This window comes from Myotis myotis, unplaced genomic scaffold (assembly GCF_014108235.1).
Source record: "Myotis myotis isolate mMyoMyo1 unplaced genomic scaffold, mMyoMyo1.p scaffold_m19_p_4, whole genome shotgun sequence".
In the NCBI taxonomy this organism is placed as follows: domain Eukaryota; kingdom Metazoa; phylum Chordata; class Mammalia; order Chiroptera; family Vespertilionidae; genus Myotis; species Myotis myotis.
In genome coordinates, this window is record NW_023416346.1 from 16540949 (window position 1) to 16568010 (window position 27062).

The 27062-nt window shown below is 37.8% G+C and overlaps 1 protein-coding gene across 1 annotated transcript in view; it reads right to left on the bottom strand.

Moving 5' to 3' along the window:
* AFF2 (AF4/FMR2 family member 2) overlaps positions 1-27062 on the bottom strand; it is a 191105-nt gene that overhangs the window by 88763 nt on the left and 75280 nt on the right. Inside the window, exons 4-5 of the mRNA XM_036305891.1 lie at positions 26492-26588; positions 12625-12662 (exon numbers count right to left, since the gene is read on the bottom strand). Coding sequence (XP_036161784.1) covers positions 12625-12662; positions 26492-26588 — 135 coding nt within the window. The remainder of the gene's footprint in view (positions 1-12624; positions 12663-26491; positions 26589-27062) is intronic.

Here is a 27062-nt window from a genome sequence, read left to right on the forward strand (position 1 = left end):
CTTGTTCATAAAACTATCTTTTCTGGCATCCCTCCAACTCTTCCATTTTCACGAATCAAACCAGTTTTTAGTACCTTTTCTTTCAACCCCCAGAGTCAATGTTACCCAAGGTTACCGAGCCACCTGATAGGTGGCTTCTCTATCAGTTTCTTCTTTCCCTTCCTTCCTCCTAGAGACTCCATATATTCTGTCCATAGTATTCTCAGTTTCCAGTTGGTGAAGTTTATGAGCTGGGGCACGTTTCTGAATTTGGGTCTCCTGAATAGTTGTGTTGCAATGTCATGTCAAAATAACTCCTTTATAATTAAAAAGTTGACAAGTAGGAAATGATTGATGCCTACAAAGTTACTATGAGAGCTTCACTACTTAGTATCATCATCCTCTTTCCTCTCACCCTACCCTCCATAATGCTGTTCTGTCATCCATTCAGGATCTTTGTCATCCTAGATAATTACGTAAAATAGTTTTATGATAAGTATTTGAAATAAAACTACAGTGAGTCTTGCAACCACTAGTAAAATATTTAATGTGCCTGCTAAGAACTACAATTTGATTACTGACCTGTTAGCCAATAAGTCTCCCAAACAATTCAAAGTAAATTTCTCTAATGTGTACAGTTATTATGCTCTGTCTGAAGAATTGCTAATGAATGTGCTGCCTGAATGAACAGAAAGACTGGGAATTCTAACAGCGTCAGCCTAGATTATGTGCCACTGACATCAAAACTAGTTTGTCCCAAACTAAGTTTCCTCTTAAGTATGTTCCTCATCCAGTGATAATTTTCCAACAAAATCAGCCTGAATTATTGCAAGTTTAAGAACAACACCTGAGAGTGTAGAGCAGGAAATTCAATTCTACAAAATGTTGTATGAATCAAAAATAACCTTGTAGCAGTATTATTTCCTGAAATATAGTCTTGTTGTTTTTCAGTTTTATTTATACACATCAATATAAAGTGAAAAAATTAAACCGAATCACTGAGATGTGAGTAAGGGATTTGATTACTTACATATTCATGAAAATAATATGAAATTTAAAAAGCTTTCTTAGTTTTAGCACTTCACAGAGATATTGCCTAAACCATTGTGGCCAGAAATGCCTATGACTCTATGTGTCAAGCCTTGCTTAAGCTAACTACTTTGGGCCATCCAACTTCTGAAGCTATGTGGGCCAATGGGGAAACTTACCAAAGACTACTTCATGTGTGACAGTGAAGTATGGTGGAAGTAGAAAAGGGAAATAAGTTGCTTCTTATACTCCCAAGTTCTTAGGAAGAGGGAAAGTATGCATGTTTTGGCATTGGCTACTGTGTGTACCATCCTGCTAATTTCTGAGCATCAAGATTGCCTTTAAAAATGTGAAATAGCCCTAACCAGTTTGCTCAGTGGATAGAGCGTTGGCCTGTGAACTGAAGGGTCCCAGGTTGGATTCCAGTCAAGGGCATGTACCTTGGTTGCAGGCACATCCCCAGAAGGGGGTATACAGGAGGCAGCTGATTGATGATTCTCTCTCATCAATGTTTCTGCCTCTCTATCCCTCTCCCTTCCTCTCTGTAAAAAAATCAATAAAATATTTTTTAAAATGTGAAATAGCATGTGTTGTCAGCTGTTAACTTAATGACCTTTCTGTTTCTTTATCCCTCAGTGACAAATGTATGCCTTCTGTCATTCTTGAAAATGCCTAATGATATCAAACTCAACTTCTTATGCTTAACCGCCACCCATAGAAAATCTAGTATCTTTCTCCTCATGCCCTCCCTTCAAAATCAAGAGTCGGAATATATTCTGATTAGGAATGTGAGTATAGACCAGAAGAATCATTTGTGAGGTAAAATATAGCTCTATAAAGATAGTAAAACTAATTTTAAAATGCCTCAGAGTCAAACCAATATGGAACATAGATTATTTTAAAAGAAACTTTAGTTACTTTCCAGGGAAAGTTAGTAAGTCACATGAAGGTTAATAAGGAATTCAGTGATTATCCACAGAGCAGTGCAAAATCAGGCTTACTCCAAGACTAAACTAAACTAATATGACTGAACTTCAGAGTCATATGCAAACATGCTTACACTCATTCGTACAACATATATTGAGCTCCTACTATATACCAGGTACTGTTTCAAATGCTAGGGTTACAACAGTGAATAAAACAAAATTCTTAATCATGTGAACCTTATATTCTGGTGGGAGGTGACACCTCAAAAAAAAGACAACTAGATTATAACTAAATATATTGTTTAATCCAATTGATAGACAAATAGATAAATACAGTATGAGAAAAATTGTTAAAGAGAAAAAAAATAAAGTAGGTTGAAAGTGATGGTGAATGTATATGTTGGAGGGGTTGCTATTTTGCAGCGGGTGGATGTCTAATAATGTTGACCTTGCACTAAGCCTTTGTAAAATTTCTCTTCAGGGTATTCATTATCCACAAGAGAAAATCACTATTATTTTGAAACAATACCCACATTAATAGCCTTGATTGACCATTTTTTAAATTATTTAATTAATTATTTAAACCACTCTTTCAATATCCATGGCTCTGTGTCATGTTCTTGGACTATTTTTCAAAAGTTAAACCCCACATTCATAGGTTACCATATATCACTAAGAACCACACACATGTGATGAAACTATCCAAAAGGATCTCCCAACAGGCTTTGCACTACAATAGTGTCATTGCAGAAGGGCCTGGCTATGCTTAGCTCTATCATTGTAGGGCAGAACTCATTTGGATGGATTTGAAAACACATAGCATTTTTCAGTTGTATCAGGTATGGAAACAGATATTTATGTAGTGCTAAAAATACTAAGTTCTCCTGTTCCCTTTAAACATTCTCCTCTATAATCTTGTATAAATCACATAAATATACTTTAGGAAAGATGTGAGGTTTAAATTATATGAGTGCACTTTTTTTCTGCAGATAGTGTATAAATACAACCACATATACCTTTCAACCAAGTTTGCTAGTACATACAGTTTGCTTAGTAAAACCTTGCATTATGATTTGAAACAAGTTGAATTTTCACTTAGCCAATGTTCATAGTAATACATATCTCTCACTAGTGGAAAAAATATGAATAAGGTGTGCTTCTACATGCACATGCTATTATTACCAGATTTCTCCATTGTACACTGAAAAGTTTGATATACAGAGACAAATGAGTATGGATGAGCTCCTTGTCTGCCTTGGGTTGTCCTGCTAGTAACTCACAGGCTTCCATAGAAGCTTATAGTTATATACTCCTTGAAGCTGCTAAAAATAAGCAAAAGGCCACAAGAGTTATCAGAAGTGTTTTCCCAGCTGCATGGAACTCACTTGTGGGAATGTGGTACTGAGAGGAGAAAAGCAGTGAAAATATTAGAGGGTGATGAGGACAGAGAAATTGACACTGAGAGAAAGATTTGAGAACTTCTATAGTTATGGCTGCCTCTGCCTGTCCAACACCAGTGACAATTCAATCTTGGGTTTAAATTAACATGGAACATGTGGGTATATTAAGGCACAGAGTATATAAATGCACGTACATATAAAAACTAGTTTATAATGACATGTAACTTACTCCCATGCTGTAAATTCTATATATAGAAACATTTTCTTGTAGAAGAATTAGTTCCCTTACCTTTTTTAATGTTGGCTTTCTAGATAAATTCTGTTGGCTTAGGTAAAAGCTTTAGTAAAGCAGAAACTATATGTTTCCTATTTCAGCCCCTGTCCAAATAAAATAATTTTGATAGTTATCAGTCACCCCAAACTACTAGTCAACTAAATAAGAACTTATGACTTCAGACTCCTGACTTTAAACATATTTGTGATTGAGAGAGGACTGATTTATTATTGGGAACCCTGTGTGTAGCTATCCTGGGACATGCATAATTTTCCTAAAAAGATAAATAGTCTTACTGTCCTTATATTTACAGCTGATAAAAACACATTCACAAAGTATTTTTATGTTTGTGGATTAAAGTCAGAAAACGAAGCTTAGAATAATAATTTATATCTCATGCCTAAAATAATATATCTCAGTGTAGCCTAGATGTTTGAATAATGTAAAAGGAACCATATGGTTCTATGTCTCTGAGTCTATTTTGTTAATCAGTTAATGTTGTTCATTAGATTACACATATGAGTGAGACCATGTGATACTTATCTTTCTCTGACTGGCTTATCTCACTTATCATAATACTTTCCAGGTCCATCCTTGCTATAGGAAATAGTAAGAGTTCCTTCTTTTTTACAAATGCATAGTATTCCATTGTGTAAATGTACCACATCTTTTTTACCCACTCATCTGCTGATGGACACTTGGGCTGTTTCCAAATCTTAGCTATTGTAAATTGTGTCACTATGAACATAGGGGTACATATATTCTTTCTGATTATTATTTTGAGTTTCTTAGGATATATTCCTAGAAGTGGGATCACAGGGTCAAATTGGAATTCCATTTTTCATTTTTTTTTTAGGAAACTCCATCCTGTCTTCCACAGTGGCTGCACCAGTCTGCATTCCCACCAGCAGTGTACTAGGGTTCCCTTTTCTCCACATCCTTGCCAGCACTTGTCCTTTGTTGATTTGTTGATAATAGCCATTCTTGCATCTCTTTGGTGATTAGTGACTTTGAGCATTTTTTCATATGGCTCTTGGCCATCTGTATGTTCACTTTGCAGAAGTGTGTATTTAGGTCCTTTGCCCATTTTTTAATTGGATTGTTTGTCTTTCTTTTTTCAAGTTGTATGAGTTCCTTATATATTTTGGATATTAACCCTTTATCAGATGTATCATTGTATGTTCTTAAATCCTTTGTCAAATATTAATGGTGCATAATGGTTTGGGTAGATTTCTGGGTTCTATGTTCTGTTCCATTGGTCTATATGCCTGGTCTTGTCCCAGTACCTGGTTGTTTTGAGTACAGTGGCTTTGTAGTATGACTTGATATCTATATATTATGATTCCTCCAACTTTGTTCTTCTTTCTCAAAATTGCTACAGTTATTTGGGGTCTTTTTTGGTTCTATTTACATTTTTGGAGTAGTTGTTTTGAATCTGTGAAATATGCCGTTGATATTTTAATAGGGATTGCATCAAATCTATGGATTGCTTTGGGTAGTATGCACATTTTAATGATATTGATTCTAGCAATCCATGAACATGGTACATTTTTCCACTTGTTTATATCTTCCTCTATCTCTGTTTTCAACATCCTATAGTTTTCTGAGTACAGGTCTTTTACTTCCTTGATTAAATTTATTTCTAAGTATATTAATTTTTTGTTGCAATGGTAAATGGGATTTTTTGTTTAGTTTCTCTTTCTGAGAGTTCATTATTGGTGTATGAAAGCAAAATTTTTAAAAGTGGAAGAAACAATCAAGTGTTGATAAAGCCACAAGAGAACAGCTAGGTGCTCAAAGAAGCCCTACATGAGATTTACATCTAAGTTTGAAGAGAAGGATTAGCCAGATTTAATCAGAGAAGATTTTATATGTCTATTTCTCTGCAGTTTAAAAAGGGGCACCTTATAATCCTTCTTTAAATCTAACCTTTAACTTTCTAGAATCATTTCTAGCATTTTCTTAGTTTTGTCAACATTGCACTGTTCTACACTTAATTTTAAAAGTGAGGCATGAGTCTTCAGTAGTGTGATACTTTAGGTATCTTGGCAAACACAGTTACTCTTTCCCTTCTTTTCTTTCCTGACATTTAGAAACTTGATATTTCCTTCTACTGTGAAACATTTTCTCTCTCCTTAGGTGCATTTTCCTACCAGACATTGCGCAAAACTCCACATCTGCTTTTATTTCATTATGTCTTTTGCAAGTGTTTTTCTGCTCTCTCAAGTGGCTTCACCCTCACTGTTCACCAGGGGCCTCCTGTTGATCTAGGGTGATCCCACGTCCAAGTAGCACTTGCTCTTTCATCTGTGCCTAGTAGAATGCTTACACATGCTTCCATTTCAGAGCCTGTCTATTATATTGTAGTGTAATGATGTTTTTGTTTCCCTGATAGAGGGTGAGGATCTCCAGGGCAGACTTCACCTCATTGATCTCCCTATCAACTGAGCCTAGCAAATAGTAGGTACAAAATTAACATTTGTTAAAAGAACACATATGCATGGATTGCTGGAATTTCCATCAGGTTCTGAGTTTTTAGGTTTTCTAAAAGATTGCTGAATGGCAACATTAAAATAAAATTCTTGGTGTAATTCTTACGTATTAAAAACTGAGTTGACTTGCACAAATGAATTAAACAGAGTTGTCCATTCTTGTCTAAGCAGTAAATGCTAAGGAGAACAGGATTATAAAGTAACATGATACTTTATAAAGTACTCAATAAATAGGTATTTTATAAATGTTGTTGCTTTAAAAAGTAACCCCAATTACCTATAAAATAGAGGGTGACCAGAAAATTGTGCAAGTTTCATTAGCTGTGAAGATGATATACCTTTCTGCATCTGAATATAGCTATCTGGACAACATAAAGGGCACAATGTATGTATTTATTTATTTATTTATTTATTTATTTATTTATTTATTTTTATAAATATATATTTTTATTGATATCAGAGAGGAAGGGAGAGGGAGAGAGAGATAGAAACATCAGTGATGAGAGAGGATCATTGATTGGCTGCTTCCTGCACCCCCCTACTGGGGATCGAGTCCGCAAACCAGGCATGTGCCCTTGACCAGAATCCAACCAGGGACCTTTCAGTCTGCAGGCCGATGCTCTATCCACTGAGCAAAATTGGCTAGGGCAGGCACAATTTATTTTTATGCAGCTGTTTAGACAGAAGGTTTATTCCTATATTTGCTTTAACTACCCTTAAAATGGCCACAGCTGATTAGAGATTGACTATATTTTTGTTGATGGAGTATACTGGTCTGGATACCTCACTGAAATGAGTTGGCCATGTGGCTAACCCACTGCTCTTCTGAGGCTTACCGGGGACTGTTGGCTTCAAGGGTCTCATTCAGAAGGACCTACTCCTAAATGTACCCTAAAATCATTGAGGATTACTTTTCATTTCATTTGTAATTCAGGAAAATCATTGAGTATGACAAATGTAAAAGAGACACAGGAGATACTTTACAATTTCAGACTTTGGGGATTGTTTTCCTTTCCATGATTAACTTTTTAAATAGTCTGCTCACTTCTAATACTCTTATAGAGACTGGACATAAGTTATTCAGCCCTAAGTTTCTCACAACTATCTATGAGTCCAAATCCCTATGTGGTCATTTTATTTCACATGGACTTGAGCATCCATTTTTGTTTTGTTCCATGAGATACCATGCTGGATAAAGGTGTCCTCTGGTCAAACACATTTGGGAAATCTTGTATAAGACAAAATTAAACAGACCTCTTTCTATAAGACTTATTTGAGCCTGAATTATGCAAATGTGCAGAAGAGAGCTGCAGGAAAAAGAGGTGATAGTGTAATACCAAATCTCTGTGGTGTTGAACCTTTTTTTTTTTTTTAAAGGAGACAACCCACAAGACTAGTGTTTGGTGGAACGCAGTACTGAATCCATCACCTGATCATTCTGAGAGGATGTGGTGATCCCAGTGACATTCTACATATATGTGATGTGCCTGTGTCCAAGAGCTTCACAAGAGATATGGACTCTAAAAACAAAATTACCTTTAGCCCTAAGGGATCATCTAAAAAGCTAAACCATGTCTTTGGAGCCACACTATCTTCTATATAATATAGCTCTTTAAAACTGTAATGATGTGGCTTCTTGTCTTTTATTTCACAGATATATAAGGCAGAAATAAGGGGAAAAGGCATTATGTTTGTGTATAAACATATACTAGTATGTATTACATATGTAATGTTTAATGTATGTGCTTGTATGCATCTATGTCAAACTTTAACATCAAATATGTCCTAAAATAAGAATAACTATAAAACAGGATTTCAAGCTTTAGTTTTTTAAGAGGTAGAAGAACCTTATAAAGTATCTAGCTAGGGTCTATAGAAAGGAAAGAATGTGTCCAATTTCATACAACAAACTAGTGTTAAATTCAGGACTAGAACCTAGGTCTATGAACTCTGTTTATACTTAAAAATTAGGGGATAAATTGATGATTCACAGTAACAAGTTAGAGCACTTCAATGGTATTTGACTCTACTAAACTAATCTCTTTCAACTGGATAAGCTCTGAGAGTCCTAAACCTCCACTACTTCTGAGCCTTGATTTCCAATCTGACCTTTCACTGCCTACCTCTTCAGCACTACTGTCTCAAAGTCCTGGTGCAAATGTCTCCTGCTCTTCTACCCCTTCTCCAATAGTGATAACTAGAGGCATTTTTTGTCCTTAGAGCTTCCCTCATACTTATCAGTACCCCACTTAACAAACGTATCTCTATTTTGTTTTTAGTTCTTTGCAAACTGATTACATCTCTCTTACTGGACTCTAAACTCCCCGAGGGTAAGAGCCCTGTCAGATGTATTTTTAATTCTTTCATCATCTATCACAGTTCTGGGAATGCCATAGATTCTCAATAAATATTCATTCAGTGAATAAATGAATAATTCACAAAATCATGGTCAGGAAAATATTTGTGGCTATTTGCCATTTTCAATAATGAAACCACAATAGCTATAAAATAGATCTGTTCTTAAGAAAAGTTGTAATTTCCTAAGCAGAGTGGATTCTTATTTTATGCTTGACAACTGCTCTCTCTCTTTCTCTCTCTCTCTCCCTCCCTCTCTCTTTCTCTCTCTTCCCTCTCTCTTTTGGTAATAGAGGTCAACCTCAGTTAGATTCAACTCAACTTATTAGTGCATGGCTTTTAGCCAAGAGCAATTCACATTTGCAGAAGTGTACTATCACATATGTCTTAATAACAGAAATGCTTTTTTAAATGTATGTGATGAGTCACATATGGTAGAAGAAATCTGTACATCTCTCAGGCCTGTTGTCACAGTGAATATTTGGAGATAATTGCTGTAGAACCTGAATATCCAAGTGAAAGTCTCTGTGACACATTAATGAGCCACAGTTTGAACATACTAACCAAGCTTTGATACAGGCATGATTCCAATAGACTGAGAAATACCCCAGCATCTCTTGCCCTGATAACTGATCTTAAGAATGTTCAATTTTGATTCTTACTCTCAACGGTAATATTTAATGTTTCAAGGTAAAGTCATTAGTGTATTCAGGTGTATTATGTGATTACATTCACTAAGCATAAATTTAATTTTTTTATATGGAGTATAATTAATGTGTACTACAATCTCCCTATGGTGATGAAAGAAACTTGTAACCATGAAGGTATTAAAAATAAACTGAATAAATAGATGAGAAATAGGGAGGGGAATTTCAACCTTTAGACAGGAAAATATACAAACTAGATGGATAATCATTTACCATCATTCAAATGAAAATGTACTTAGCCTTAGTTAGATCATGGGAAACAACAGAATTTTAGAAAATACATATACCTTTTGCAATATATCCATCTTCACACAACTTGGGAAACTAGCAGTATGCTCTAGCTATGTGTTCACTGGTTTATGAGGCATCACTGCCCTGTTAATGGATCTTATATCCATAAAAATTTTCAAAGATAGTGATTTAAGAGTGATATCTCTGCACTGAATGAGAATTACATGGTACGTCAGCCTCAGAAATTCCAAAACAAATGATTAGGGTTCAGTAAATACCTACTCAATGTTTTAAAGTGCAGGAAGAGAAAGGGCTGCTAGTTTAAGCTTTACAGTCATGGAAGATTTTAAATCTGTGCCATTTTCTAACTGACCAACTAGAGCAGGGGTCAGCAAAATTATCCAGTAAAGGGACACATAGTAAATATTTTTTGCTTTGTATGATCTCTGTTGCAACTATTCAACTCTGCTACTATAGCACAAAAGGAGCCACAGGCAGTATGTAAACAAATTAATGTAGCTGTGTGCCAATAAAACTTTTTTGTAAACACTGAAAGTTGAACTTCATATAATTTTCACATGTCACAAAATATTCTTCTTCTTTTGATTTTTTTTCTCAACCATCAACCAAATACTGCACATGAGGATGGCATCCAATCGCACATAAGATCATCTTCACCAATGTGTTCATACATTAACTATAAATGATGCCTCTAGACTTCTACTTTTCCAGCAATCCTGTATGCTTAAACAGTCAAATGTTAATTATTTTATTGTATCTTTATTGTTGAAGGTATTACAGATGTCCCTTTTTGACCCCGCTCCCTCCCCTTCCCCAGGCCTTCCCACACTATTGTCAATTCTTGCATAAAATATCAAGCCAGTAACTAATCAGAGGCAGAAGAGCTAGAATAAACCAGAACAACATGTGACTATTTTACATGTGGCATGATTCAAGAATAAGAGACTTAACAACTTGGTCAGTTAGAACACATGGGCCCTTCTGATCTGATACTCCACTAGTGTAGAGCCACCAGTCTCATTAAACATCCAGGCCAGGCTCCTGCAAGGACTGTTTTCTGGGATGTGTCTAATTTGTTTACTTGTTCATTCATTCAGAGTACATGTATTGAACTCTTATTCTATTTAGGGTCCCTGTGCACTATGTATAACTGAAATTCTCTGGCAGACAGCAGAAATGGAATGAGAATCACTATACATAAAACATTTTAAAACTCCACTTCTGCTCTGCTGTCAGGCTGTGTAATTGAGCCAGGCTCTGGAATTTCTGTCCCTGAGTTGAGATCTTGAAGAGACTTCTCTACTTAATGTGCTCCAATGATTGTGGCTAGGCAAGTGAGTTAGATATTGTGAGTCCCAGTGCAACAGGACACCCAAACTCACACTGAGAACAGTATCTTATTAAATTAGAAGATAATTCTAAGCCTCTACCAGATGACTGTGATGTAGGCTTATTACTAAGCAGATTGTCAAATATATTTAAAAGTATAAATCTCCCTATTGTATTACTAATTATTTGGCTCTTTTAGTTTTCCTGTTTCCCTTTTAGAATATTCCTTAAAGTGCTAGACATTAAAGTCACACTGTAAATTAATAAGAGCTCATAAAAATATAATTATCTGTAGGGTTAAATCCTCACAAGGAGCAGGGAGAAAACTAGTCCTACTTTCTAGCCACTAAAGTATGATCTAATGCAGCTCTACACACTAACAATGGGCAGTCTTATGTATGCCAAGATGGAGGTTGGGACTCACTTCCTATTGAGAGGGCTTGAACTTGGAGGTGTTTGTCCCATCGAGGGCCTATATTTATATTTACACGCCCCCAGCACTTGTCCCATTCCTTGTGATCTGGGGCACACATCTGCATGTGGATAGACCAAAGTGCAGTCAGACCAAAGGAAAGATCACCTATGGCTCACTCAGGGACTACAGTCCTGGCCTTGGCCTCATTAGCACCATGCTCTAATTCATGAAGCTCACCTGTTATGGACTCACAGGTGAGTCCATAACTTCTGGGCATAGATAGAAAAGAAATCAGGATGCAGAGAAGATTTAATCCACAACCGAACACCCATAGAAAAATGCAGCATCTAAAACTACTTCCAGAGGATGGTTACAGCATAATACATTTCTAGACAACAGATGTCCCAGAGGCTACAGAAGCCCAACAAGGAATATTCTGTGGCCTAATAAAAATTCAACTTGAAAACAAAGTATATCAAACCTTTTGGAAAAAGAATTAGAATTTACATTTAATGGTATGCTAAACACCACCCTAGTGACTTGAAAAAGTTAAATATTTTGCAAAACACAAGCAGCCTTCTTGTCATTGGCATTACCTGATTCATTCTCCCAGAAACTACTAAAAATAAATGCACTCCTCATTTCTACATCGGATACCCACTATAATGGAAGTTAGCTGAGATAAATTAACACATAGTTCCTAAGGATGTGATATTACCAGACCTATAGTAACCCAGCAAATATAGCAGATCTTCTCTAGGCCACATGACTAGGAGGACTGGTATGAAACATAACACTGCAATCAGATGTCACAAACCTTACTGACAAGACGTACACCCTTCTTAATCTGAAAGTCTCCCTTCTGGAAGAAACAGGATGTCTAAGATGTACTATATTTAAAAGACTGCCATGCACCTTGTTTATAATTTAAGAGTATACCATAGAATGCCTTAGAAATAATTGTTAGCTAGAAAAACTTTTAGTTAAATACAGCACATGAGCTTTTCATTAACAGAGTCATGAGGCCTTGATGCCAAGGTGCTGAACCTCCCCGTCATGGCTGGAAATCACTTGGCACATTTTCAAGCTATTTACATCTCTGTAATTGTTCCAAGATTTGCAATTAAAAATGTAAGCTTTTTAGCATGTGCAAAACCCAAAGACTCAAAGTACTATGCATTGAATATGGTTATAATAGTATTTGGAAACTACTCATGGATGGCACATACTAATTTTTGTAAACTGGGCACAACTTAGGGCACTTCGGGATAAAGACGACAGGAAAAAACAAAGGCCGGTCCTGAATTATTGGAGGTATTTTTCTTTGTGTGTGTGTTTTCTGTTGTTTTTAAATTGTCATGAATGGAGATTAACTCAAAATCCAAGGTCTCTTTTTTGACTTTATTTTTTCACATGCATGGAGTCCATTAAAATTAAAATTTCCAACTAATAAAAAAATAACTTACTTCACAGGATTATTCTTAGGTTTTGCCTTTTCAACAGCCTGTAAACAGAAGGAAAAATGCAATTAGAGAACATTAGCAAGCATAACCTTTGCAACTAGTTACCAAAACAATAAACAATATCAAATGTTCTTCAGAAAGATAAGGGGCTAGTTGAAGCCGGCTGCTGGAGATAAGCAGACTGTAGACACAGAAAGCAATTTTCCTCTCCCAGGTAACATGGTTACATGCCTAAGTACATCTTTCAGACAGGCAGGTATTGTCAGGGCTGCCTGGAAAGTTCAGCCGTGTCCATAGGAGTAGCACTTACATTCACAAGTGGATTCTCCTCTTCCAGCCTTTCATTCTAATCTTCCCCCATGTGGGCTTCCTTTGGTTTTTATGTCAGGAAAGGTGGTAGATGCAGAGGGTATGGTCATTGGCATATCTTGTGTTTTAAAGTCTGTGGTAGGGAGCCACTTATCCTGCATTACTACTGACACCTGGCTGCACCTGCATGGCTACAAAAAGGCTAAAGTATCATTTCTAAAATCATTTTTATTAGCAGACATTACAAGAAGGCAAGGGATGACCAAATGCTCAGATCATTGTCCTCCTGTGGAACCTTTAATACACCAAATCATTGAGATGAGAAAATCTCTGGGCCTCTTGGACTTCATTGCCTCAGACATGGAGCCTGGTTCCAGTTTATTGCTGAAGCCATTGATCTGTGCAAAGTCCATTTACCATTCATGAAAAGAGCTAGTGATCTTCACAGTATATTAGAAGAAACAACTCAGATCATCTGTCAGCAGCCTTCTGATTTCTATTTCCCTCTCCACAGGGATTGCACCTCTTTCAATACTTCTGGAATTAAAATGTTTCTAAGCAACACAGCTGGGGGTGCTGATGGTAGAATGGCTACAGTCTATCAAACTGTTTAAGCACCTGGAGGTTTTAGTGATGATTTTTTTTCATACTTTTGTAGCATAATTATGTAATCAGAACCAAACTTGTACTTGCCTAGACTCTTTGAGGCTATAGAAAAATATTTAATATGGGGAATACTAAAGCAGCAGTTTGACAACCTCAGGGTTCTTCAGATCCTTAAAAAAGTATCCAGTTGGAGACCTTTTTAATTGTTAATCTTGGACATGGGTGAGGGCTAAGAAAAGAAGAGCATACTGCTGTAAATTAGAAAGCAGAGGTAATAGCTTGTAACAGAGACGATTTATAATATAACATTGGACTTGTTTTGGATGACCAGTGCAGAAGCATGCTGAACCCTTCTATGCATAACAACAACTCAATACACCTTGAAATGATTTTTTTTTAAATAAAACACTTCCCAAGTTTAGACATTAGTGTTGGAGATCCAAGTCCTCCTCTATTAAGTCTCAGGTTCTACTGCTACATAAATACCCATTAATATTTGGACACTGGACTCTTTCTTTGTCTTTATATACAAAAACCATTTTCTCAACATCTGTACCTAAGGTTGAAATTGGAAAGTGGTAGAAAGTGAGAAAACTAGAGTGAGGTAACAGGTAAAAATGAGAAATATGTTTCTGGCTGACCCAAGTCATGTCTCACATGTACTTAGGATATTAATACCTATCCTGGTAAAGAATGTTGAAACGAAGAAGCTGATGCTGTTGAGGCCCAGTGCATGGGATTTGTGCACTGGCGGGAGGTGTGGCCTGTGGGGATTGGCCCAATGCGGGAGCGCTGCTCATCCAGATCAGCCGAGCGGATGTGGACCTGCCCTCTGAGCAGCTGCTCCCACTGTGGGAACGCACTGTCTGCATGGAGTGTCTGCCCCCTGGTGGTCAGTGTGCATCATAGCGACTGGTCGACTGGTTGTTCTGGTTGTTCCACCATTTGGTCACTGGGCTTTTGTTGTATAGGATTTTGATCATTCCAAATTAACAAATTAAACTTTATCACAGGTATATATGTATAGGGACAAAACATAGTATACATAGCATTTGGTACTATCAATGGTTTCAGGCATCCACTGGGGGTTTTAGAATGTAACCCCTCAGATAAGAGGGACTACTATACATTCATATTTATCCATATGCTTGTAGTAGAAAACACAGTAGTCTTTCACATGTGTTTCTCCTCACTCTCACACCACTATCACACTCAGAACACTTTTGATACCAGATGTATGAGGATTTTTTCCCTTACCAAGAAATTTTCTGCAACACCAGCTGAGAGTCCTACAATTTAACTCAATTCTAACACTATACTAGTATACCCGGGGATATCAGATCCTATAGGTTAAGTGCTCAGTCCCACTGAGTTGCCGGTTTCAGTACAAGCTGTCACCTGTACCTCAGACTTGTGGACTATAAATAAGAGGTTCCCATAGTCCCCTTCTCAGGTTCAAATACTTGTTTAGAGTGGGTCACAGAACTCAGGAAAACAGTTATTTGTGTTTACCAGTTTATTACAGGATATGGAAAAGGATACAGACGAATAGCCAGATGCCAGATGAAGAGGTATATAGTATGAAGTCTGGGGAGGGTCCCAAGCATAAGAACTTCTCTACCATTCCAGTTGTGGATGTGTTTGCCAACTTGAAAGCTCTCCAAACCCCATACTATCAGAAATTTTATGGAGGCTTACTAACATAAGAATTTAATTTTCAGCCCCTCTCCCCTCTCTAGAGAAGTGGGAAGGGGGAGAAATAGGGCTGAATGTTCCAAGCTTCTAACCATGGCTTGTTTTTCTGGTGAACAGCTCCCATCTAGAAGCCTACCAAGAGTTGCCTCATTAGGAAAAAAAAAAAAAAAAAAAGACATTCCTATCACCCAGGCATTTCCATGGGATTCAATATCTTGCATTAGCAACTTGGGTCCAGACCAAATATTAAAACAAAAGGTGCTCTTAATGTTCTTATCACTTAGGAAATTATGAGGGTTTTCAGAGCTCCATGCCAAGAAGAGGGGCAGAGACTAAAATATGCTTTGTTTTATCTTATAATACCAAATACTAACTGACACTGTGCCTCAGGGTTCTTACTGGCAAAATTAGGAAGCTGGAGTAAAGACTCTGCATGGTCATTTTAAAGTCTGGTATCCTATATTTTAAAACACACACAACTATTTAAGTATACAGTCATGCTTGCAGCACTTAACAACAGTTAAGTCAATGATGGCATCCTATCCTATATAATAAGAGAAAAACAGGTGCCAGCCCAGGGGACCTCAGGCCGTGCCCCTTGCCCTGGTGCCAGGCTAGGGGACCGGAGGCTGTGCCCCCCCACCCAGTGGGGCTTGACAAGGGTGGGACTGGCCAGGTCTGGATCTAGCCCAATGAGGGGGGGCCGGCTGGGTCTGGGTCTCATGCGATTTTGAGGCACACATGGGTGGGTGGGGACTTGGCTCTGGGTCCCAGGGTGCACCCCAGACTCTGACAGGAGTAAGATTTTCATATACATTTTACTAATTTTCTTTCATCTCTGACACTTCTATTATAGAGAAAGGGCAAATAGCAATATTAAAATATTTCCTCTAATTAATCCCCTTTTAATATGCACGAATTTTGTGCACTGGGTCACTAGTCCTATATAATAAAGAGCTAATATGCAAATGGTCATCACGCCCTCATGCCCTTGCACCCTTGCACCCTTGCACCCTTGCACCCTTGCACCCTTGCACTAGGACCAGGGCACCTGAGGCCGGGATGGGGGACCTGAGGCTATGCCCTGATCCCAGTGCTGGGGCCGTGGGACCTGAGGCTGTGCCCCTCACCCAGGCACTGGGGCTGGGATCCTGAGGCTGCGCCTCCTGCCTGGTGGGGCTTGATGGGGGGGTGGTAGTCGGGTCTGGGTTTCACGCGATTTCAAGGTGTGTGCGGATGAGCAGGGACTTGACTCTGAGTCCTGCGGCATGCCCCAGACTCTGACAGGAGGGAGATTTTCATATACATTTTACTAATTTTCTATCATCTCTGATACTTCTATTATAGAGAAAGGGCAAATAGCAATATTAAAATATTTCCTCTAATTAATTCCCTTTTAATGTGCATGAATTTTGTGCACCAGGACACTAGTAAGATTATAATTGAGCTGAAAAATTCTTATCCTCTAGTGACCTCATAGCCATTGTAACATTGTAGCACAACATATTACTCACATGTTTGTGGTGATGCTTGTTTAAACAAACCTACTGTGCTGCCAGTCATTTAAAAGAACAGTAATACAATCATGCACTGTACAGATACGTGATAATAATAATAGAGAATTATGTTACTGGGTTATGTATTTACTATATTATAGTTTTTTAACTATTTTTGAGTGTACTCTCTACTTATAAAAAAAAGCATTACTGTAAAACAGTATACTGTATTCTGCTCACAGCAGCCTTATACATACAGCATCTCTTGACTGCACCATTTTTCCTTGTGCTTGATTTAATATTGTGTTGTTTTGGTCATCATGGTCCTTAAACATTAGCACAATGAGGAAATCACCTAATGATGCATTTCCCCATTACTTGGCAATATATATATATATATATATATATATATATATATATATATATATATATTATATATATATTATATATGTATATATATATATATATATATATATATATATATATATACATATATGTATACAAACATGATTCAAGGTTTAATATGGAATCTGAATCCACCTCCATTAGGAAGAAACAAGATTTATTAACATGTTTTAAATGTTTATATCTAATATTCCAAAGGTCCCTATGAGATAATTCTGAGAAATACGTTGTTATCCCATGCATTTTGGGAGTGTCTGTTGCTTTTATCTGCCCATCCACTTGAATTTTGAATAGTTAACATTGGATTGGTAGCTAATCTCAAATGTGAACACCTCTTCTGTTATTTATAATGCGTATACTTATGCCCTTTGATTTTGCTAAATAAATACAAAAAAATAATATAGCTGCTTAATAATAAAACCGATTCTGTTTTCCATTAAAGTCAAGGCCCTGGTTGTTTGTAGCCTGCCTGGTAGCTTTTTCGGCAGGTGGAAGATATTCTGGGGACCGAGTAAAGCATTCCTTGTGCCTTAAACCAAAGCCCTAGTAAAATTTTCAAAGCCAGAACATAACTTTCAAAATCTCACATTTTCAGTTTGGCAAAGTGCTTTATTACACAGCTTTCACTAAAGATGTTCATGTTGCTCCACTATATGCTAGAACCCTGATTAAACTCAAGACTTGGAAACTTCTATTAAATGTAGGTACATATGGTACATTGCCTGAGGTTATTTAGCTGCTAATAACTCCAAGACAGAACCTCCAGGCTTCAGCCATGGATTTAGATCCAAATTGGGGTGATGAAGAGTGGAGAGAGGGCCAATGATGTCTAGCCACTTCCTTGAACCCAAGGGCAGTGACAAAGGGAATATGCTGATGCCTTTTCCTTCCAGTACTTCAATTCAAATCAGTTTAGTGATTCCCAGTTTCCCAGGGGTGGCTGCTCTTCTCCCTGTGATATTCTGTACAGAGCCAGATATGTGCATGTGTTCTTTGTTGAAAAAAAGGCTGTGGTCATTTCTGTTCTACCTGAGAGCTATCTGTTCTCAAGTAACAGATTATATCCACTTCAGTTTCTGTTAGTTCTTGGTGGAAGCAGCACACCCTCACCAATATCTGAATTAATATCACTGTGAGAAGTGTTAAGCAAATCAAAATAGCAAAATTCTCATAGATGAATAATTCACAAATTGCAGTGAGCATTAGCTAGTATCTGGTCATCAGTTATAAAGAGCACAACATGTACAACATTGTGCTTCTCTATATCTCTGTGTGCTCAAAGCATATTTTTTAGTTTACAATACAAAGGCAATCTATGGAGTTACAAATAAAAATATTTGGTACTAAAAGTAGAATACCAGTGACAATGAAAAAATCAGTATGCATGTTTCTAAACAGACACAGACTTACCTAGAGCATTTTAAAAATCACATTGCATGAGCCCTAAGAAGTTTCATATTTCTTTAGTCTCTATGCTAATGCAGCCAAATAGGGAACACGATCTTATGAATATGAAGGCCAGTGTTATTCTATTAACCTTATATGTTATCCTATTTACTTTCCTGTCCTCAATGAATAAATTAAAATATCCACTCATTCTCTATTTGCTGGATAGAGTATGACAATATAATTACTTTACTCAGCTACATTCTTCAGCTTTAACAGCCAAACTCCATCATTTTGCGGGGGGTTTCAATGAAAAGCAATGACAGATAAACTGTTTACATTAAAAGACTCTATCAAAGTTATTTTGCACCTGGTTTCATCCTAATCAATCTGCTGTTTCTATATAGCTCTGACAGGCTGATTTCTCTTGCTGTGTATGCCATATTAACATTACTGAAGAGGCCTTCCCCAGCTTTTCTGTAAATGGAAATGCAGGGAAACCTTGGGGAGGTAACAACTTGTTGAGCATGAGGAGGGAGAACTGTGGCTAAAAAATAGGAACAATTACAACAGGGAAGGATCTCTGTTGTCACAACAAATGAATTCACTGCAGCATGTCAGCTTCAAAAAAGCCAGTTGATAGCAGGAGTAAAATTTATTGCATATTTTTCACTAGTAAACTTTAAACATAAAAGTGGGCTTGAATTTAAATTGGCTCCTATGTTTACAAAGTACAACATGCATCACAGGTATAAGGAACACATCTCAAAGCTTCCAGAATATTCTGATTTTTCTGCTACCATAGAATTTATCTCATTTGCAATTATCAAATAACAACCTAGCCCAGCGATGGCAAACCTATGACACGCGTGTCAGAGGTGACACGCGAACTCATTTTTTGGTTGATTTTTCTTTGTTAAATGGCATTTAAATATATAAAATAAATACAAAAAATATACATCTTTGTTTTACTATTGTTTCAAATATCAAAAATTTTCTCTATGTGACACGGCACCAGAGTTAAGTTAGGGTTTTTCAAAATGCTGATACGCCGAGCTCAAAAGGTTCGCCATCACTGACCTAGCCTGTGAGCTTTCCCAACAGTAACCAGAAAAACAAACAAACAAAAAAACAAAATTAAATGAACTATAAAACCAAAATCAAGAAACTAGTTTAAAAGCAAGCTGTTTGTTTGAGGTATTTGTATGAGGTAATTAGTAATCACCAGACAAATAAAATTAAGAAGTGTAGGGGAAGAGCTAAAAAGACACACTTTTCCTGTGAATGTTAACATCTTTGGGGTGCAGCTCTGATACTAGCATCTATTTTAAATGTTCACATATATGCAGTAAAATGCTTTCACTTGCAATTAAGTGCACTTTTCTAGGGGTATCAGGACAATCCTGAGCCAGAAAAAGAGACAAGCTTGGTTTCAATAAAACTGCATACATCGAAGCTACCTACAACAATGTATTCAGACACAACTCATTAGAATAACTTTGTGCTCAAAGCAAATTGTTCAGTTGTTTTTAAAGAACCAACATATCACTCCAAGCTTTATCTAGAATCCTTTAGTTGGGCCTGGTCACTACCTTAACATTTCCAGCCATAGTGTCCATTGTCCAAACTTCTAACTGGACTAAATAAAGTCATCTAAGATGTTGGTCTAATTCAAATTAATAAGACAGTATAAATATTAAAATGCCCTAAAGGCAGTTTCTAAAAATATATATTTTTATGATTGTTATGCTTCTAAAGTCTGTTGCTTCGAATGCCAATCAGATTATTAAGGCATAAGAGAGCCATGCCAAGATCTAACCTGGCCTCAGAACCTAGGCATCATAGGCCATCCTGCCACCAGAGTATAATAATAGACTACATGCTTAGAACTGTGTAAATCAAGCATCATGATAACATTCAATGGAATATTAAGCAGATGTTTACCAGGTTCTATGAATATGTACTTGAAGGAGCTCTGAAGTGTGGTCAACATACATTCTAGAAGCCTTTGGAATAGGTCAAATTGTGGATAGCTTAAAACTTTTAAGGACAGAAATTTTAATATACCTGTCAATACAATTTCTTTGTTAAAAAACATTTGAGACTGATTAGGCTGCTTATATTGAAAGAGAAGCACTAAGTCTGTATCTTTAGATCTTTTATTGAACTGCAAGCACAACATCAATAACTGCATCTCAGCTGTAAGTGAAAATTGATTCCAGGTTTAACCCCTCATTTTCATGGGTTCTTTTAATCCTGAGAAACATAAGAAGAAAATTTTGACCAAAAGGAAAACTGAAAAAAAAGAAAACTGAAATTTCAGAGCTATGAGGTTAATATGTGCAAAGAACTTTACACCTATGAACTCCTAAGAACTGTGTCTACTGGATCATGCCACTGTCCCACCAAAACCCAGTGACTCATCACAGCATCATTACTAGCCCTAAATGACTTGCTTAAAATGGTAATTCAATAAGTGTTATATAGGAATAAAGGCCATGGTTGGTATGTGTGTGTGTATATATATATATATATATATATATATATATATATATATATATATATAATGCTAAAAGCAGCATCTGAAGAGTAAAAAGTCAGTCAGCTGGCTAATTGACATCATGTAGCCCTCACATCCCAATCATATTATTTTATTTTTTAAATATATTTTTATTGATTTCAGAGAGGAAGGGAGAGGGAGATAAAAACATCATTGATGAGAAACATTGATCAGCTGCCTTCTGCATACCCCCTACTGGGGATGGAGCCCACAACCAGGCCATGTGCCTGACTGAATCAAACTGTGACCTCCTTGTTCATAGGTCAACACTCAACTGCTGAGACATACCAGCTGGGCCCATCCATATTATTGATATACAGCTGTAAAAGAATGTATTGTAACACATATGTTTATGCAGACACTAAGTACAAAACACTGCACCCAATTTAAACACTGTTCTGGAACATTCCACAGTCCAATGTCACCTTCAAATGACTATTTCCCATTCAGGGGGAGCTCCTGAGAGAAAACCAAGGTGAATACAGCCTTCCTTCAGAGTGAGAGCTCAGAAAGCAAAAATAAAAACAATAATAAAAAGGCATGACTCAACTCTCCACTCACATCAGACCTTAGAAAAGTGGTTCTCAACCTTCCTAATGCCGCGACCCTTTAATACAGTTCCTCTTGCTGTGGTGACCCCCAACCATAAAATTATTTTCGTTGCTACTTCATAACTGTAATTTTGCTACTGTTATGAATTATAATGTAAATATCTGATATTCAGGATGGTCTTAGGCGACCCCTGTGAAAGGGTCATTCAACCCCCAAAGGGGTCGTGACCCACAGGTTGAGCACCACTGCCTTAGAAGAAAAACTATTTTTTAAAGACATGTAAAATAAATAAATAAGTAAATGAATAAATAAATGTAATTTTTCTGGAGGACTTGGTACAGTGTCATTGGCAATTTGGCCTTTCTTCCTGGGACGTCTGGTTTAAAACTTGTCAGATCTCAGAGGGGAGGAAAGGTTGTTCAAATCAGTGGATGCCTTTGAGGGGCCATAAGGACATTCATTCTAGTTCCTAGCAGATCCCTATAGACATCAAAGCCAAACTGAAGTTAATATCTTAAAGGGCCATAAGGATGAATAACCAGCCTTTGTGTAGTGCTTATGGTTTTAAAAGCATTTTCTTATATGCAATCTTCATTTGATTCTCACAATACTCCTAAGAATTGGACAAAACTGGTTTATCTTAGTTTATTGGTGAGAAATCCAAGACTTAGAGATATTAGGTGAGTTGCACAAAGTCAAGCAGATAGTGTGTGATAGAGTTGGATTGATGCCCAGGCTTCTCTATTCCAAAAATCATGCTCTTAATGACTACACTTATGAATCCTCATGCCCAGGTACACATAGCTAATAAATGTTAGGACAAGACAGAATCTTTTCATTCAAGTTTGCCACATACTGGCTGTTTTCCAGCTAGTTAATTAAACAGCTCTCTTTAACATCCCATTTCTTACAAGAAAAGGGAAGGTAATTGATATGGCATCTCAAAAAATAGGAGACATTTTACATTGCTATTAGTAGTACGATGCTGCTGCTGCTGCTGCTCATCATCATCATGTAACAAAAAGTGATAAACATATACTATATTCTAACCATACTTTCAAATGATTTTGCCTATTTTCATTCACTTAATCATTGAATCCTCACTACAACCCAAATGAATAGCTGCTATTGTTATCTCCATTTTCTAGGCACTTAAGTCTTTAGTTCAAGTTCACCAGAAAGTGGCAGAGCCAGGATTATAATCCATTTGGATATATACTGATTATTTTGTTTTCTATCCCACACTGTCCCAGCACTGACACACCAACTTAGAAGACAGTGTAGATATATCTGCTTCCTAAATAGTCTTAAATGAGAAAGCAAAATGCAATGGGGAATGTAAAGAGAGCACACAAACTTTTAACAAATAATTTCAGGGTACTATCACAATTTTTTTCTCTGAAACCATATGCATACTTGTGTATCTGATTTTAAGAGTCACTAGAAGGTAAAATCTTTTGTTAAAAATGCTTCCGTATAACCCTGAGTCTCCATGGCTGACTCATGGCATATTTAATTTGTATATTATAATTGTCCCATTCTGGCTGCATGCTCCACTTTCCCATTTGAAGAAATAATACTTGGCATTTAAACACATCCTAATTGTTCTATTGGTGTTTGTCTGTGCATAGCATGGCTAATACTGCTGTGGAGGGGTCCAATGGGGGCAGGGAGAGGGGAGGTTGTTCTGATTATGAAATACTTGGGACTAAATGTCAAATTAGAAATTAACATGTCTTGATCCTGTATTTCATTTTCATACATACATTTGAAATGCATTCTTTTTGAATTTGTTATGTTGCAAGCCATAGCATAGGGTCTCAGAAGCTTTTTGGAAAAGAGTGGTGTGTACTCACTAAACCTGAACTATTTGGGTCTCCTTAGGTGAGTCCAGGTGCAATGATTATGGGTGAGATAAGTTGAGGATATCTCCAGAAAGCTAATAGCTTTTATATTGGAGTATGTCTGTATGAATGTAGCTACTAGGTTTTGGGAAATTTTCTAAGTATAATGTCAGCTCCAACCAATGGTGTGATTTAATGCACCAAAGCATTTGTTTGTATGCTTTTCTCCCAACCATCCTGCCACAAATAGAATGATTCTGTAATGCTGTAGCTTAGACAAGAAGCCAAAACTTAACTCTAAGGTTTTCTGCAAGTTTCAAATGAAACAGAGAACCTTGACTTAATGCCTGGCTCAGAGAAAGGGCAACTCCATAAAGTGGGACCTCTTAGCATTCCTTCTGATGTTGCAGAGGTATGAAGGTCCCAATTATAAGATAAGATAAATTAACTATAATATCTACATGGTACTATTTTATTTTGCCTGAAAAGAAAATGATTTTGACAGTCCTTCAATTAGTTAAACATAGAATTACTACATGACTCAACCATTTCAATTTTAAGTGGAAGAATTGAAAAAAAAAATGAAAGATTAAATTCAAAAGAACTGGAACATGTATTCCAATGAAACTTAGACACAAATGTTCATAGAAGCCCTATTTTCAATAGCTAAAAGGTGGAAACAACCAAAATGTCCCTAAAGTGATGAATGGATAAATAAAAGGTAGTAGATCCATAAAACAATATTATTTAGCCACAAAAAGGAATGTGGTATCGATACATGTTACACCATGGATGAACCTAGAAAACATTATAGTAAGTAAAAGAAGCCAGTTATAAAATGTAACTCAAGTTTTTGCCAAATGTCTTTTGCCTGAAGGTTCATGAAAGCTGCAAGATTCTGAGTACTGATTCTCAGCTGTGTTCTGAAGTGGCACACCTGGGAAAGGTGAATGGAGTAATCACAGTTATATTTTAATTAATTAATTAGCATAGGCTCTAAACCTCACACTGAAGTTACTAAAGTTACAGCTCACTCAAGACAATACCTTGCCCAAGAAAGGGAAAGAAAATCTCAATTGCTTACTAACAACCAATATTGCGTATGCCAAAGAGGAAACAGGGAGAAGATGAAAGCAGTTTTCAAGAGCTCAACATCTCTTTACTCTAATTCTATATATATAAAGAGCCAGGGTCCATAATGACGGAAGGCTTGACCAAACACCGGAAGTCAGTGCTGGGTTGCCTTGGTGACCCAGCACTGACTTCAGCCAATGCTGGTGCAGCGACCCAGCACTGACTGCCGAGGGGGCTGCAGATCAGGCCCAGAGAGAGGCCTGCAGAGAGAGAGAGAGAGAGAGAGAGAGAGAGAGAGAGAGAGAGAGAGAGAGGCAGGCTCTGATCTGCAGCCTCTGTGGCAGCTGTTGACCAGCTGTTGCCTCTCTCTTTATCTCTGGGTTTCCCCAGCAGCCAGGCCTCTGTTTTTCTCAGGGCCTCCATCAGGGGCTGCTAATCAGCCCTGCCTCTTTGATCAAGCCCAGAGATAGGCCCGGAGATGCTGACTGGCATAGAAACTGACCAATCAGAACCTAATCTGGGTGAAGTTCCAGGAGCCAATGGCTGCCTATGAGGCAGAGCTTTTGATGCTGACTGGAATAGAAACTGACCAATCAGAACCTAATCTGGCTGAACTGCAAAGGCAGAATCTAAGGTGGGGCCTGAGGAGGGGTTTTAAGGGCAACAGCTGTTTGGTGTAAGATGTAAGAAAGCAGTTCAATTTTTTAATGACCGCTTTGGCAATATAGTGCACATGGCTGGCTATAAGTCCAGATATAGGGATTATGTGTTTTTGTCTGCCAAGAGCATCTCCTCATGCTGAAAAAGCCCCTCCCCCCCAATTTAAGCAATCTTATCCTATATAATCTATCTATACCAGGGGTGGGCAAACTTTTTGACTCGAGGGCCACAATGGGTTCTTAAACTGGACCGGAGGGCTGGAACAAAAGCATGGATGGAGTGTTTGTGTGAACTAATATAAATTCAAAGTAAACATCATTACATAAAAGGGTACGGTCTTTTTTTTTTTTTTTTTTTTTTTTTTTTTTTTTTTTTTTTTTAGTTTTATTCATTTCAAACGGGCTGGATCCGGCCCGCGGGCCGTAGTTTGTCCATGGTGGATCTATACTAATAAAAGGGTAATATGCTAATTAGACCAGGTTGACCAGCCATCTTCCGGACATCTGACTTCCTTCCAGACAAAGCCATGGTTGTGGGGGCCAAGGCAGAGGCCATTAAGGGTGATCAATCTGGCAGGGAAGGGCAATTGGGGGTGAGATCAGGCCGGCAAGGGAGGGCACTTGGGAGCAACCAGGCCAGCAGGGGAGGGCAGTTGGGGGAAAGATCAGGCCAGCAGGGGAGGGCAGTTAGGGACAATGAGGCAGACAGAGACAGTTAGGGGTGAACAGGCCAGCAGGGGAGGGCAGTTAGGGGCGAGATCAGGCTGGCAGGGGAGGGCCATTGGGGGCAAGATCAGGTCAGCAGGAGAGGGTAGTTGGGGGCAACCAGGGCAGCAGGGGAGGGAAGTTGGAGGCAATCAGGCAGGCAGAGGAGCTGTTAGGCATCAATCAGGCTGGAAGGGGAGTGGTTATGAGACGATCAGGCTGGCAGGCAAGCGAGCAGTTGGGAGCCAGCAGTCCTGGATTGTGAGAGGGATGTCCTACTGCTGGTTTAGGCTCGATCCCTGTGGGACATCCCCCGAGGGGTCCCAGATTGTAGAGGGTGCAGGCTGGGCTGAGGGACACCCCCCCCCAGTGCACGAATTTTGTGCACCGGGCCTCTAGTTTTAATGAAAGTGTAAGCTGATCCATCCTGTTCCAGAATACTATGCCTATCTTTGCTTTTTTTCCCTCTCACAAAAGACCAGAGATGAAGCAGTGCATAGGATTCTGGATAACAACACCATTCCAGTTCCTTTTGCCCCCACCCCTTAGTTCCCAAACCAAGCCTTAAGGTATTCCTACCTGGTAGAGCTCAGTGGCAGTGCACTGAGTAGTCAAGGTCTTCACAGGCTCAAGGTCATCTTCATCACTGCTCAGCTTCAGGTCGTCCTCAAGCATCCTACAAAATAAGCAGAGTAGTGTTCATGTTAGAAAGTGTCTTTTATAAGCCATCCTCAGATTAATCTTGCAATGAGGATAAAATATTGGAACTACAATCTGACAGCTGCAATTCTGTCAAAGGTGCAAAGGGAACCAAGATTCTTTCAGCTAATTAGATATTTGAGATCATATTTATATCATACTCTGCACACATCATTCCTCTCTACCTTCTCCTAAATCAAGAACAAAAAAAAGGACTATTTCAGCATCTCCAGAGATGACCGAAATCTATATATTTTTACTACTGAAAGTATAATAAATGCAGATTAATCACTGTGGAGGTGGGACGTAGCATTGGATCTCTAGAGAAAAAGATGGTCCAAGTCTCCCATGAAAGAATAGGGGTATGATAATAGCCCCTAGCTACAGAGGCTATTCCCAAAGCCTGCTGGGGATCTCTAGATGAAAGAGGAAAAATGCCCAGTGAACTTCC